The sequence below is a fragment of the Sinocyclocheilus rhinocerous genome, unplaced genomic scaffold (assembly GCF_001515625.1).
Source record: "Sinocyclocheilus rhinocerous isolate Xijiao unplaced genomic scaffold, SAMN03320098_v1.1 scaffold28, whole genome shotgun sequence".
Classification (NCBI taxonomy): domain Eukaryota; kingdom Metazoa; phylum Chordata; class Actinopteri; order Cypriniformes; family Cyprinidae; genus Sinocyclocheilus; species Sinocyclocheilus rhinocerous.
The window spans coordinates 33630-49656 of record NW_015652416.1 but is presented as its reverse complement, the minus strand read 5'-3'; the positions used below and the strand labels follow the sequence as shown (position 1 = coordinate 49656).

The 16027-nt window shown below is 38.0% G+C and overlaps 1 protein-coding gene across 1 annotated transcript; it reads right to left on the bottom strand.

Annotated features, from left to right (window-relative positions):
• Positions 1-2863: 2863 nt before the first annotated feature.
• On the bottom strand, positions 2864-6936 carry LOC107714964 (protein FAM46A-like). The gene is made up of 3 exons (XM_016520962.1): positions 6663-6936; positions 5739-6551; positions 2864-4844 (listed from the first exon to the last, which is right to left on the bottom strand). Exons 2-3 carry the CDS (start codon positions 6123-6125, stop codon positions 4062-4064), a joined length of 1170 nt encoding a protein of 389 aa, XP_016376448.1. The 5' UTR covers positions 6126-6551; positions 6663-6936; the 3' UTR covers positions 2864-4061.
• Positions 6937-16027: the final 9091 nt, after the last annotated feature.

Below are 16027 nucleotides of genomic sequence, written 5' to 3'. Positions count from 1 at the left end.
GAATAAGTAAAAACAGATCGTCAGATTAATTAGCATGTCACATGGTTAGCTTGAGGCTAGGTCAGTGGACGAATTGTCCAAGATTGCAGCTTAGTAGAGCAAGCTTTTGTTTGTTTTGTCTCAAGGCATGAGAAGGAGGTGAACTTCTTCATCTCAACAAAATTTAGAGCACACTGACCCGACAATCTTAATTCGACAGTAAGGGAGGGTGCTCTCACCCGGGCATATGTGTTACAGTACAATACTCATAAACCCAAACGCTGTAACTACCCTAGACTGTTGAGCACAGGACTATTAAGCGTTTAATCAGATTAGGGGAGATGGGTTAATATCCCTCTCATGGAGCGCTAAATATAGCATATTCAAAGTGCCGCTTAACAAGAGGATAATGTTAGCCCTGCCCAGCCCCCTACGTTACACGCCCTCAGACCCAATTTCTCATCCAGTTGAACCCGGAGCGCAAAGCTAAGCTAGCATACTTATGCCAAAGCGGGAGCTAAACTGTTTAGGCTTCTATTAACGTTGGGTGTTAGCTAAGTTAGCTCCCTTTGCCTCATAGCTAAGGTAACACTCACTGTTTACTTTCATGCATTATAACATTCATTTTTATGTGAGTTCCCTGAAAATCAAACTCCATGACCTTGTTGTATGTATGTGCCACACTGAACTATTTAAGCTACAGGAACTCAGCAACAGTGAGCAATATTTTTTTGACAAATGACTCATCCTCAGCCTTTTTGGGCAAGAATGTTATTTTTCTTCATAAAAGTGCAGAATTTTATCTTCCAACATAAACGGAGGGAATATTAACACTTTGTCTGAACCACAGTCTAAATATTAAAAGCATCCAGTTTAAACCAGCCTAAGTTGGTCTACTGATCTCCCAGAATGCCTTTTAAATTCCAATTCAGTTTTGAATGGTAGTAAACAAGATGCTGATTTTCAATTTGAATTTGAATGTAAAGACGAAGAAATAAAATGCAAAAGACTTTTATATATAAACTTATCAATGCAAAGTTTGTTGACTTCACAGTCACGTTTGAAAGATTTGAAAAAAAAAGTATTTTTAAAAGTTTAAAATGTCACCTATCGAAATATGTATTTTATTACATTTTTAAATGTTACCATTGAACTTTTGTGCACCAGGGTGGAAGAACACTTAAAGGGGTCATATGATGCGATTTCAATTTTTCCTTTCTCTTTGAAGTGTTACAAGCTCTTGGTGCATAAAGAAGATCTGTAAAGTTGCAAAGACTAAAGTCTCAAATCCAAAGAGATATTCTTTATAAAAGTTAAGAGTCAACCACGCCTACCTAAAACGGTTCGTCCTAACACGCCCACATGTCTACGTCACGATGTGGGAAGATTTGCATAACGCCGCCCAAATGTTCACGCAAAGAAAGAAGGCGTAACTTTTATTCTCGCTGTAGTATTGTTGCTGCCGCCATGTCGTGAAGACACGTGTGTGTTTCGTTGTGAAAGCGAAACTACTTTGTTAAACAGGTAGATTGGTGCATCCTTTAACCAACGGTGATGTGCTCTAAACAGACTGGCCATCTGCTACTCTAAGCATAAGACATCAACGGTTCAGTTACGGTTGCAATGCAACAACAAATGTTGGTTTTTTTTAATTTATGTTAACAAATTGTTAATTTGCTACATTTGCAAAATGTCGATTTTTTTTTTAACAGTTTCCTGATGAAAGGACCATCTTATACTGGCATTTATGTCTGGCTTGTTCATGCTAGTAAGTGCTAGTGTTGGTCTAGCATACTTTTAACCAGCAAAACCATCCAAAACAGCAAATGCTGGTCTTATCAGCAGGTCATGTATTTCATGCTGTGCATTGGTTTTGTTAAAACCCCACAACAGGAAGAGATCATCTATAGACAAACAACAAGAGATCAGGGTTAAATAGTGGCTTGTGCGATGTTTTGTTGATAACAAACATCACCGAGCCAATGTAACTTTTAAAATCACCATTTAATGAGTCATTCATGTTTGCAAATACATGACGCATTGCAATATTGACAGTAGTGAGCTCAGAATATCACATCTGAATTCACATACAAGTTTAATTTAGAAGATAAAACACACATAGACTGAGACATTCACACTTGTGTGGGCACCCAAATGCAATGACTCTAAATGAAAGTTTACACCAACGTTTGTTAAGAATTTGCTGAACTAATGCTTGGTCGGGTCTTTCGACTCAAAAAACACAACAGTACTTTTCACAGCATTAGAGTAAGGTCCCAACCAAGACCTTAGCACAAGCATCACAATGTACAAAAATAGCAGAATCAGTAGAAAAATTATACAATTATTATATGTGAGTGAGTATATGGGAGGAATGTGTCCATCTTTGTATGATCTGTTAGGCCAAATTTTTCCATAAGTACATGTGACATTCTCAAGCCCTGTCCCAACTTTCTGTCCTGTAGATTTGTGGCAACCATCGCATGCATGTGACCATACAGAGTGTCCATTTTTTTATTTCTGAAGGGTGCTCCTGAGTGCCCTTAATGCCCCCCCTTTTGCTCAGTATGCACCTTTGGACTACTACCGGACAGTCTATGCAGCATTGCATCACCAGAGTGTAGAATCGGCTGAGGACCGCAAGGGCTTAGGGTATCATTCGGGACAGGGCCTTAACATACACCCATTTCAGGCATGTGACCATAAGGTGTCCCATTTTTTATTCTGAAAGGTGCTCCCTATTGCATCACCAAAGTGTGGAATTGGTAGCATTGGGGACAGGGCCTTTACATATGACAAAGCACTCAGATTCAGACTCAATGGAATAATTGAACTAGGGGAATTGTGTTGCATTAAGTTCCAACAGCATGTAGATGCTTTTAAGTCAAGTATTGTTGCTTCACAATCTTGAGGAATATCAAGAATATCTTTGGTATATGTTCTGCTTCCCTTAAATGAGCTTCTGCTATGTCTCTGCTGGTCTTAATCCCCCAGGTTATGCAGGTCAGATGTGTCAAAGGTATAATCTCTGGATTTGGTGGCTGTGTAATAATTAGGATTTCAGAAAGACGCCAGGTAACCTGGATATAACAGCAACAATTTGGACTTAAACAACTTTCATTAATTCTCTTCCTGTTCGGCCTCGACCTGTTTTACTTCTTTGCCTTAGATGTAATGGCATTGCCCTGGACATTTTAATCTGAGCTAAGCCAGCACTGAGCCAACAGTACATTGAGGTCAGTTTAGATGAGACAAGAAGCTGTGAAAAACTCATATGTACAGTCTTACACACAGGTATGCGAATCTTGCCAGTGCCTCGGATGGAAAAAGCTTCTTATGCAACACTTTCATATAGGCCCCTAAATGAATACATTATAAGAAATAGGTCTTGCAACTACATCAGTTGGAAGTTCATGATCAAGTGGCCTTTAAAACTCGTCATCCATTTGCTATTGTGCACTACCTTCATTCATATGTGACTCCAAAAAGATGTCTTGACTAACATACTTTGGGGTCATTTGCAGAGTGACTTTAAAAAAAAATTTCAGTTTAAGGCACTTAACTGATAATCTGTTTTGGGTATCTGGTATCTATGAAAATATCCTTGGCTTGAGAAAAGTGTCCATTGATTGCAGTCTGATAGCATGAGTAATGAGCATCAAAAAAGTTATCTTGCTAATCTATCTGCCCTTTCAATACAATATGCAGGACATCTTTGATTCTTCATGTATGTCTATCACACACATATGTACACAAACACAAAGATAGTCCTTTTTGTGTCCGTATTACTCTCATAGAGTTTCCATGGTGTTTCCTCCTACTGTAGGCCTGGCACATAGCCATGGAAAGCCTAGGTAGAACGTGCTGCCCGATGGGAATGAATCCAAGTTACCTCACTCTCCCTCCCTTTCTTTCATCTGGCGCGCTTGTAGCTTCTCCTTGCAGTGAGCTGGCAGCAGCCAGTTGGGAAAGTCTTGGGTTTTCCTCACATTGTAGAGCACACAAATACCGACTTGCCAACTGGTCTCATTGGGCGAGTGCTCTAATTAGACATGTTGGACAAAATGTGAGTTAACAGTTGGTCAGTTGCAGGGCAACCATGGTGAGAATGTGTGGACGGGCTGGCAGGCATAGACTGGTTGCACCTGAGCAATGTAGTAATTGCTAAAGTTGCCATCTGCAATGTACGGTGCAGGTTGGTAATAGCAAGTGACGTTAGCCACATTGGGAATTACATTCTGCTCCGCCAGAACACGTACCGCCAACATGGTGATGAGGCTCAGAGTCTGTCGCCGTTCGTGTCCCATCAAGCATACTGTACTTTCATCGACGACACTGTACAGGGTGGTCAGGTACTCGTATTTCCGGTCCTCTAATCCCACAAAGTGATTCTGCAGATACGACTCTAGCTTGCGCCTTTGTTCCGCCACATCTGAGAAGTCGATGAAGAACCGGGAACACATGTAGCGTTCGAGAAGCTTCATTTCGACTTCCGAAGCCGCGCGGAAACCTCGCACCAACAGGTGGCAGTACTTCAGCAAGCCGCCACCCCGAATCTCTTCTGGATTTCGCGTGCAGATCAGTTTCTGTTGCAGGTGGTCCAAGGCTACGTTGAAGTCTCCGTAAACGCTCTCTCCCACGATGGAGGGGTGGAATGTCTCAGCCATGGGGTTTTCAGAGCACTCGTAGAAGAGGAGGAGGGAGTCCAGACGGATCTGAAAAGAGTCAACGCTGAACTCAAACTGGCGCCGCAGGGAATCCACAAACTTCAGTTCGACGTTCTTCCCGCTGTTGTTGGAGAGGGAGATTAGACTCCAGCGGTCTGAATCATTACAAACTTTCACCATCTTCTGCACGTAAGCCTCCTGAGGAAAGAGAAAAAAAGGTTTGGAGGACAATGTGAGCGTGAAAATTTGTTCAATGAAAATTGTTAAAATACATTAAAAGATGGAGATGCACAAAAGGGTACATGGGTGCAATGTTAAATCTTTAAGCAGACAAATAAATAATTATTAAAAAATCATTCCCCTCAGTATACTGTCAATAGCAGAGGACTACAGCTGCTATATTTTTCATTGTAAAGTCACTTTGCATATCCAGTAAAGGCATTCCATTGCATCGCTATTGCTTTAAATTATATCAGCATAATTTGCATACATGAAAAGGCTGTCTGCCTTTGCATACACTGGGTAGAGAGAGGAGAAAACGGATCCATCGTAAATTGGTTTAGAGAAATCCTCTTTGTAGTTGAAACCAGCGTTTTTACTACCAGTGTCCTTATCTCATTGCAGCTTAAATCTAATATACGCTCTCTAGGACATGTCTAGGTCCAGCCAGTGTCAAATTATAGCATGTCGTGCACTTCCCCTTTATTTAACACGTTAAACATATGGAATTATATCAGTTACTAAGTAATCATTTAGCTAAATCTCTTTTATCCAAAGTGACAGTACAGTTAAATTAAGGACAGTCCTGAGTAACCTGAGGTTAAGTGCTGTGCTGGAGGGTGATGAATCAACTCCTGCAAGGTTTGAATCCACAACTTTTCAATTACTAGCCAGGACTTTTAGCTACCTTGCTTAAAAACATCTTAAACCAGACTACGCAGGTTTGCTGAACTTTTTAGCTGGTCTCCCAGCTGTAAAGTGCCCAAAACCCCATATAAAAAAACAGCAAAAGACCCGTTTTTACTAGTTTAAACTAAGCAGAACACCGGGCTACAACACAATTAAAACACATAAAAGTCACTAAATGCTTACCTTTAATGTAACTGGTGTGATTTTCTCTTTATTCACAGCTTCGGGCAGGAAATCCAGGAGGGAGTCGAGAACGATATCCTTGACGGTCTGAAACTCCCCTTCTCCTTTCAGATCCGCGCAAAATATGAGGTCCAAGTCCTTGTAGCCCAAACCGCTGTCCTCGTGGAGAACGTGACTGGCCGCGGAACCGTTCAGCCGGACCTCCCGGACGTGAATCTTGCGCTCTTCCATGCGACACCGCACGACTTTGACGATATCCCGAGGTTTCATCTCCAAAGTGGGGAAGTTCCATTTGCCGTGAATGGGGATGGAATCGGTGAGGATGACATCCAGACGCTTTACCTGCTCCCAGTTCAGCACGCTCAAATTACTTCGATTATCTTCCATGGCGAGTGATTACAGATCTGTTTGTTATATAGTCCTACAGTCAGGTCGCTTTGGCCGTGTCACATGAACGGATGCAAGAAGTAAATGTTACAATAATTCAAGAAAAAGTACTTTTCAGTCGGGCGAGAGTTTATATGCACGTCTATCATTCGTGTTGCATGCAGCGCGCCGCCGTTGCGCCTCACCTCTGTGCGTAAAAGCTCTCCAGATGTCCCTTTTGCGCACAGCGTTGAAGTTCGTGGTGAGGGCGGTGAACGTGGGTTCTCACGGCTCTCGGGAGGTCAAAATGATTGCGATGAGTTTTCGTTTCCGACAGTAAAGTGCACGCCTTTCCAGGAACACGAATGTCAAATAGCAGAAGACCCCGTCCCTCTCCTCAACTAAAGCGACAGCTGGAAGCTTTGAGTCTTTACATGTTGTTTTATTCTGTAAAAATAAATATATAAATAGTCAACCAATAATGTGCAAACCCTGTTCAATTAAGCACTGAGAGAATATAGATGCGCATAATCAATAATGTGTAAATGGAAGACCTACCTGTATGATCACATTGTCAGCTGTTACACTGTGTAAAGTGCTGGTTGCTCATGTCATCTCGGTTGCACACAGAGAGGACGCACATATAGCAGGAGTGACGGAGAATTTGAGTGACAGCTGCGCGCACCAATCCAGACGCGCTCCTCACCTACGGTAATATTATACAGTTATACCAACGTACGACCTATTAAAACAGTACAGGAACATTCATAATAAGCAAAAGTATAGCTTGGTAATTTATTTTGTATGTGTTGAGTATTTATTCAGTTTCTATGGCGCAAACAAACAACTGTACTGATACAGTATATGAAAAAAAATCAACTTGGTATATGAGTCAAAAATGGCAAAGTTTCTAAAGGTAATTAGTGTGAAGGTATACATGACATACATAATAAATGAATCAATTAAAACTGACTAGCAAAACATCCTTTCTGCCTTTATTGACAACACTGAATGTCAGTGCTGCCCTCTAGAGAAAGACATCATGTTTGGAAGTCGAAGTTTACCTTTATGCAGGTGAGTAATGAGGTTTCAGTCTCTGAAGCACATTAAACAAGAAAGAAAAATAAAACCATGCTATATTTCAGGGAAAAATGTACAGAAAAATGTCCCTAGGTTAGCTACTATATATCTGACATCCTAAGTGGACATTCTCAAAAAAGAAAATGCTTCATAAAGACTGTTCTATTTTAGGGTTTGGATTGTGTGGTAGGGTTAGTCTGTAGTAATTGTAATTAGCTTAATTTAAGGGTAAATTAAGTCCCTGTTTGGATGGCTACGCAAACCTGTGTTTGTGAGGGAGTGAGGCAGACGTGTGTGAAATTATGTGTGTGTCTGTGTAAGACTAGTTGGTAACTCAGTGTATATAAATGACTGACCGTAATGTCAGGTCAGGCTAGATGTCACCCAGAATCTATCAGGGGGACCGGACCTGCGTCACAGCGGTAACAGCCAATAAAATAGGATTATTCTAGATTACCCCCTACACCATGACTCTTGGACGCACTTCTGAATGTTTGAGTGTGTGTGTTTGAGAGAGGAACAGGAGACAAAATGTGTGTTTAGTGAGAATATGGACAGAATGAATTTACTGGAACTACACAATGCATGGCAAGGTTGAAAAAAAAAAACATGTCAAGAACACTTCATTTCACTTCAAGACATTTCATCTCATAATAAAACAAAAAGATATTTTGCTTATAAGAAAATAAAGACTGTTTTTTTTTTATTATGACATTATTAATTAAATGATTTACTTTTTAGATAAAGCATTTATAAAGAATGATATAAATAATATTAAAAAGCTTTATTGTCATGAAATGCAATGCAAAAAGACTTAATAGTCCTTAAATATGCTTTGTTTTCTTTAGGCAAACTGTTTGTTTTTTTTACTTTTAATTTTCGGGTGAACTGTGACCTGGCCCATTAGCTGTTAGCATGTGATGTTGTTGAATGGGTCTGTACGAATCTGACATTCCTCAGGGTCAGCTGAAGCGGTCAGGAGTTTCCTGTCTCTCTCTCGCCACACACTCAGCAAGAGTCATAAAATTTATCACACTGTTTTTCTTTTAATTGCCTATATGCTTTCTCTTTAGCTCACACTAAAATATATGTTACGAAAATAGAAATGTGAGAGCCAACTACATTCAAGTGTCTGTCTCTCGAACTCTTTCTATTCAGGTAAGAGGTAAAACAGAGACTTATGTTTGACTGCTGCAATGAGATCAGATGAGGTTTTAGCCAATCCACCACCCCAGCTGTACCAGTGAGAGAGTTACATGCTTTTTGTCGCTCTCTCTTTCTAACCCTGACCACTAGCCCCCTGTCAGCCAGGCTGGGTTTTAGAAACCCCCCAAACTCACAGTATCATCATGCACAACCATAAACCATGAACCATACAGTATGTTCTTATTTGCATATTTGCGGTGTCACTGTCACTGACTGGAAGAATGCAGCACGCAACCTGTTTAAGTCTCTAGCATTGTACATTCTCATATTATATACTATATGAGGGTAAGTCACAGAAGGTCATTACTGAAAGGGGTGGCTGTTCACAGAGTGCTGTATCAAAGCATATTAAATGCAAAGTTGACTGGAAGGAAGAAATTGGGTAGGAAAAGGTGCACAAGCAACAGGGATGACCGGAAGCTCTGTCTCAAGATCTGTCAATCATAGGATATCTCCTGCTATTACCTATGAAAAAATGAGAGAAACATTTTTCTATACATGAAATATGAAAGCAAATAGACATATGACGATATATTTTCTTTATGTGTTTTATGCAGCTCATTATATTTTTATAACAATAATAAAGGATGTTTATGAAGCAGATCGTGTTCAGTCCATAAAACATACAAAGAGTGCTTGTCTGCCTATTATAGAATAAAAATCAACTTTAGATCTCAATCGGAATTTATTACAATCACTCGATGATGGTTTAAAGTGGGTTTTAAGCAAAAACATTAATAATCGCATACATTTTCAAATGTAGCTTGATGTTAATTGTACCTCTATTTATATTTTAAGATGTATTCTTGTAAGTATTATAGATAGTTTGTTTCTCTGGTGCAAACTTTATTTATCTTAATTTAATTCTGTATATTGCCACCTACACTCTTAAAAATAAAGGTGCTTCACGATGCCATAGAAGAACCTTTTTTGTCTAAATGGTTCCAAAAAGAACCTTTAACATCTGAAGAACCTTTCTGTTTCATAAAAGGTTCTTTGTGGCGGAAGGTTCTTCAGATTATAAAAAGGTAAGAAAGCGATGGTTCTTTAAAGAACCTTTGACTGAATGGTTCTTTGTGGAACCAAAAATGGTTCTTCTATGGCATCGCTGTGAAGAACCTTTTAAGCACCTTTATTTTTAAGAGTGTAGCATGCAGGCGTGGATTAGCAGAAAGCGATCAATCGGTTCGCGCTTGGTGTGAAAGCACCGTTCGTTGTCGATTCGCATCGCATTTTCGCATCGCGCTCAGTGTGAAACGGCCTTAAGTCAAATGATTCGCAGTCCATGCTCCGAAGACCCAATCTGAATCAAATAATTTGTGATATGCTCTCCGAAGTCCCAAACTGAGTCAAATGATAATCCCAATTTAAATCAAATGATTTGCAACATGTGCTCTGAAGTTTCGATCTGAATAATGATTCACAAACCTGCTCCAAAGTTCCTATCTAAATCAAATGATTCATGATACGTGCTCCGAAGTTCCGATCTAAATCTAATTTCGCGATCCCCACTCTGAACTTCCGATCTGAATCAAAAGATTTGCAAACTTGCTCCAAAATTATGATCTAAATTAAATGACTCACGATATACGCTTCTAATCTGAATCAAATGATTCACCACATGCACTCTAAATCTCGATCTAAATCAAATGATTCGTGACACGTGCTCCAAAATTCTGATCTCAATAATGATTCACGAACCTGCTCCGATCCGATCTAAATCAAATGATTCGCGATCCATGCTCCGAAATTGCAATCTAAATCAAATGATTCGCGATTTGTGCTCCGAAGCCACGATCTGAATAATGATTCACGAACCCACTCCGAAGTTCTGATCTTGATTCTCTATCCTGCTCTGAAGTTACGATCTAAATCAAATGAATTGCCATCCGCGCTCTGAAGCCCCGATCTAAATAATGATTCATAAACCCGCTCCGAAGTTCTGATCTAAATCAGATAATTCACGATAAGCACTCTGAAATTCCGATCTGAATGATTCATGAGGCCGCTCCGAAGTTCCGATCTAAATCAAATGATTCACGATACGCACTCCGAAGTTCCGATCTGAATGATTCGTGAGGCCGCTCCGAAGTTCCGATCTAAATCAAATGATTCGCGATACGCACTCCGAAGTTCCGAGCTGAATGATTAGTTACGCCGCTCCGAAGTGCCGATCTAAATCAAAGGATTCGCGATATGGGATCCGATTCGAGCACTTTGAAACAGTGAATCATTTTGCGACACAATGGTTTTACTGATTCTGAGTTTTAAAAAAATCCATTTCACCCATCACTATGTGCTTTTTAAAATCACTACAAGCATTGTCAAAATTCGAAGATGAATGGCTCTTTTGATCTGATTTTTGCTAGTGGATAGCTTGAAAAGAACAATCAAAGTCACTAATTTGAGTTTAAATCAATCGGAGCGGTTCCAGCTTAAAGACTCACTCAATTGAATCGGTTTGTCTGTTCCTTCGCTTTTTGCGCCTTTAGCCATGTTTATACGACAAAGTCAGTACTACTGCTGGCTTAGCTCAATAGTTTTATGACATTAACTGAAATAAGCGGGAAAAAGTGATGTTTACAAATAAAGTATATTTCCATTCTGAAGATAACTGTTTTCCATGTCGAAACATCCAACACAAATCTATGAACATATTCAGGTGAGGTAACCAGTTTACTGCTAACTAGTGAAAACAATCCATAACGAGCTGCACCTCAGAATACATGATAGATGAAACAATGTGCATTATGATCGAGTTTGTAGCTTAATTCACTGTATTTTAAATAGTTTGACCACTGCAATTCATTTGTTGACAGTTCAATAGAAAATAAGTTTAAAGCATCCAGTCCTCTCATACCACAGAAGTGAATGTTAAGTTTATCAGTATATATTGTAATAAATGTTTGAGGAATTATTGTTGTATCTGATTGTATATGTTTATATAGAGAGGTAACCAGTTTACTGCTAACTAGTGAAAACAATCCATAACGAGCTGCACCTCAGAATACATGATAGATGAAACAATGTGCATTATGATCGAGTTTGTAGCTTAATTCACTGTATTTTAAATAGTTTGACCACTGCAATTCATTTGTTGACAGTTCAATAGAAAATAAGTTTAAAGCATCCAGTCCTCTCAGAAGGGGACTTCACCACAGAAGTGAATGTTAAGTTTATCAGTATATATTGTAATAAATGTTTGAGGAATTATTGTTGTATCTGATTGTATATGTTTATATAGAGTGATAGTCAATGTAAAAAGAGCAAATGGGAGAAGATGAACACAAAAAGCACAACTAACACATGAAATTTACATTTACAGAAGTTTTTCTGATTAGCTCATAGTGAATATGTAAAAAATGCATTGTTTATTGAAGCCACTACTGTACAGATAAGTGCATTATCATTTTTCATTTGTTCAGATATCTGTCCCTATCAGTTTGACAACTTCCAGAGATCTCGATAGCTTGTTTTGTTGTATGTTCATGACTGGTTTGTGGTTAGCTGTAGCTTGAAGTGTACGTGCTGTGTTTTCTGCATCTGTGTGAAGTGGGAGTAAAATGTGGTCAAATAAAAAAAAAGGTGTGACATTATAACATAAAATGGATGCTTTATTTCTAATGTCAGCTCTTCATAGATCAGAAATAAAGCAAATAATTTGACCATGTTTTTGGAAAGTTTTTAAAATGACAGACATACAGTATTATTCATAAAGAGACCTGTGCCTGACTATTGTTGTTTTTATGTGGACAGGCATGTGACCTGCAACTGCTTTGACCTCTTTGGCCTCCGTCCTGCATGGGGAAGTGTGTCTTCCTCTTACCAAGGCTGATCCCGCAGTAATACATCTGTTTTTCTTCCAAGGAACTGCCTCAAAACAAGGCTTAAGCAACCAGGCAAGATAAATATATAGGAATATTTTATGAAGAAGTATGTACAACATTCATGTTTAAACTTGAAAATATGCAGTTATTACTGTACCTCACAGACCCTTTTGTTGGTCTAATTTCCTGTAATCAGGTAATTGGGTAATGTAAAAAAATATTTCTGATATAAATCACATAAACATAGGAGCCTGAGAAAACTGCTTATTTTAGATGAAAATTTCAAAAGGCACTTAGAAGCTTTTGCATCTGAGCTATAAAATATATTAATATTTTAATATGAATAAAACCTGTTTATATATATATATATATATATAAACAGGTTTTATTCATATTAAAATATTAATATATTTTATAGCTCAGATGCAAAAGCTTCTAAGTGCCTTTTGAAATTTTCATCTAAAATAAGCAGTTTTCTCAGGCTCCTATGTTTATGTTCAGTAATTTCACTTTAATGGCAATAAATAGGTTATTTTCATTGGCATTAAAGTGAAATAACTGAACATAAACATAGGAGCCTGAGAAAAATGCTAATTTTAGAAGAAAATTTCTAAATTTCAAATGGCACTTAGAGACTTTTTCATCTGAACTCTTCATACATATACATATATATATATATATATACATACATACACACACACACACACACACACATAATAGATGTTTACAATAAACTGCACAGGCCAAACCATGCTTATTAATATGATATGACTTCAGTACAAAAAAAAACTATCCGTTTATATAAAATGTTGTTTGAGTTGTTTATTTATCCTACCTATCCATAACTAAATGTTTAGTAGCAATTATTTTTATTTTAAAATTTCCCCTGCAACTGTTTTTTTTAATTATGACTAAAAGTGAATCACCAGTGATTCTTCAATCATTCTTCTTCTTAATTATTATTGAATTATGAATTATTATTGAACATTTCAATGAAGTAGTGTTGTTCTGATACTATTGTCTGCATGTTGTGGAATATGGACTGACCCCAGCAGAAGAGTGGTTGCTTATAGCAACATGAAGAGGAAGGGAAATGGCTTTCGCAGTTCTGCTGAAATAGCATGTTCTCACCAGATTCTGTTTCCTGGTGGTGTGTGGTTTCACACTCACACATAAACCCACACTCATGCTTTCTCTCTCACACAAAACACACTTATAACTCATTCCAGATGCGGGTTCTTTACATAATAGTATATTTGTTGCCTATTTATTTATATATTTGTAACAAAATCTACATATACTAATCACACGGACATGTGCACTGTACATATATATTTTAACTTCTTTTATTTTACTACTAGTTTGTGAGAAGAACCACTCTGTGGAATACACCTGCCCCCTATTGGAAAGACTGCAAAAAAAATTTAAAAAACATTTAGGAAAAGTATGTTGACTGCAATGCAAACCTGTATGGTAGCTGTAGTAGTTTAGCAACTAGAGGTAGTATAGCAAGGGTCCGTGTACGTTTTGATCATTTCATCTCCTATTTGGAATGCAATAACGAGAAATGAAAAAACGGCCATTTCTCGTTATTGCATTCCAAATAGGAGATGAATGATCAAAACGTACACGGACCAGCAAGGCACGTCCAAATTCATTGTTGGCATAACATTCTGTATGCTAAAATGCATTTATCTTGTCGATTTTTCGAAGGATGCATAGTTGTATGCTTTGATATTCCACAATGCAGTGTGTGCAATTCAATTTTGGTTGAAAAAATAAAAGTAGAATCTTAATGAACAGTTGAAAGTTAATGAATTCATAAATGTAGTTTTTTTTTTTTATTTACATAGAAATTCCAATTGTATATGAAGAAATTCCAATTGTATACGAACAAATAAAAACTGTGGTCATTTAATTATTCTTTGCATATATCTAAAGCTCACCTGAATATGGTTTTAGATTATTTGCCTTGGTGTCTGAACCAGTTGCCTTAAAAGGTGTCTTTATACAATAATGTTGACTGTTAAGTCATTGTTTTTCTGGGTGGTGAAACAGTGAGACAGCAGTCTGGGGTGTCTCTCACAGCCTTGATCTCAATCAATTTGAAATGATGGTTCAGCTGCTCATTAGAGCCCCCTTATGGCCGCTGCTGATATTGCATCTACTCATTCAGTAGGCCTACTTGTTCTCTGAGACAATCATTCTCAATTCCAGTCCTCGCGACCCCCGGCTCTGCATATTTTGCATGTCTCTCTTATTTAACACACCTGATTCAGATAACCAGCTCGTTAGAAGAGAGCTCCATGCATGAACTGTGTTCCATTTGACAGGGCCCTACACAGTGTTCATTGCTCCCTATTCCCCAGTTTACTTCATTTCTGAACATTCATTCATGGATTTGCATTACAGCACTGCCTGCAGCTTCCTCACACATTGAAACCAAACTTTTTTTTACTGTAAGCATTTGTGGTTGTGAAAACAGTATTACACAGTACGAAAGAAAAGAAAGAAGTCGGCTTAAACACTTTTAAAGCTACACAGCCTCAGCGTGACTATGATCACTATTTTTTTTACTAAGAGTTTCATATTGAATCTAGGGGGTAATCTATTAGACTGTGGCTGTCAAATGCGGCTTTACCGAGCTCAAGGGCTCTGGCCTGAGCAGATGTCTAACAGAAACGCTATTGGCTATTTTAAAAAGGGGGCGGGATTGCTCGATATGTCCCGCCCTGTCTTCCTGTTTCAGTTGAAATTGTCACCACATAGAATAACACTGCGTGTTTCAAGGCACTTCAGGGTACCTTTAAGTAAAGCAATGAGTGTTTGCACATGTGAGGAGTTAGTGTGAGGCACTGATGAATTAGTGTGGCATTTTGATTGGTTGTGTTTGAAAAAGGAAATCAAGATACTTCCTGTTCGATTTCTGTGTGTTATATAGAGAATTGTGTGTTGTGTTTTGCAAAAAGTGCTTTATGAAATAAAAAACTGAGTCAAAGGCCGAGAATTAGTGTGTGGTTTTCCAGACTTGGTGTGTGGTTCTAGGTTTCAGAAATTGTGTGATAAGTAAAGATTTTGTGTGTAAGCAGTTGAAAAAACTGTAATGCCCTTTGAATGGATCATATATGCTCCATTTGAACAGGAATCATGGCAGAATATCTTGTGAAGTCCACTTTGCAGGGCACTTAAGGTCAAATAGAACAAACGTCTGAAGTGATAAGAGATACATGCAAAAGGCGAGGACTGGAATTGAGAACCACTGCTCTAAAAAACACAATTAGCAAATTCTACTATAAAAACTTGCTTATGCATGCATGTACTTATGAACAGATATATGAACAGCAAATTAAGCAATAAGTTCCACTGTTTACAACTAAATATATATATTTTTTTTTTTTCCTGATAACTGGTAAGTGGCATAGAACCTGTTTTATTTCTAATCAGGTGATGTCAATAATATATATATATATATTTTCAGCATCATTACTCCAGTCTTCAGTGTCACATGATCCTTCAGAAATCATTCTAATATGCTGATTTATTATCAGTGCTGGAAACTGTTGTGCTGCTTAATATTTTTTTTGGAACCTGTGATACTTTTTTCAGGATTCTTTGATGAATAAAGGTTTTTAAAAAGAGCATTTATTTCAAATAGAAATCTTTTCTAATAATATACACTACCGTTCAAAAATTTGGGGTCAGTAAATTTTTATTCTTTCTTTTTTTTTTTTTTGAAAGAAATTAAAACTTTTATTCAGCAAGGATGTGTTAAATTGTTAAGAAGTGATAGCAAAGATTTATATTGTTAGA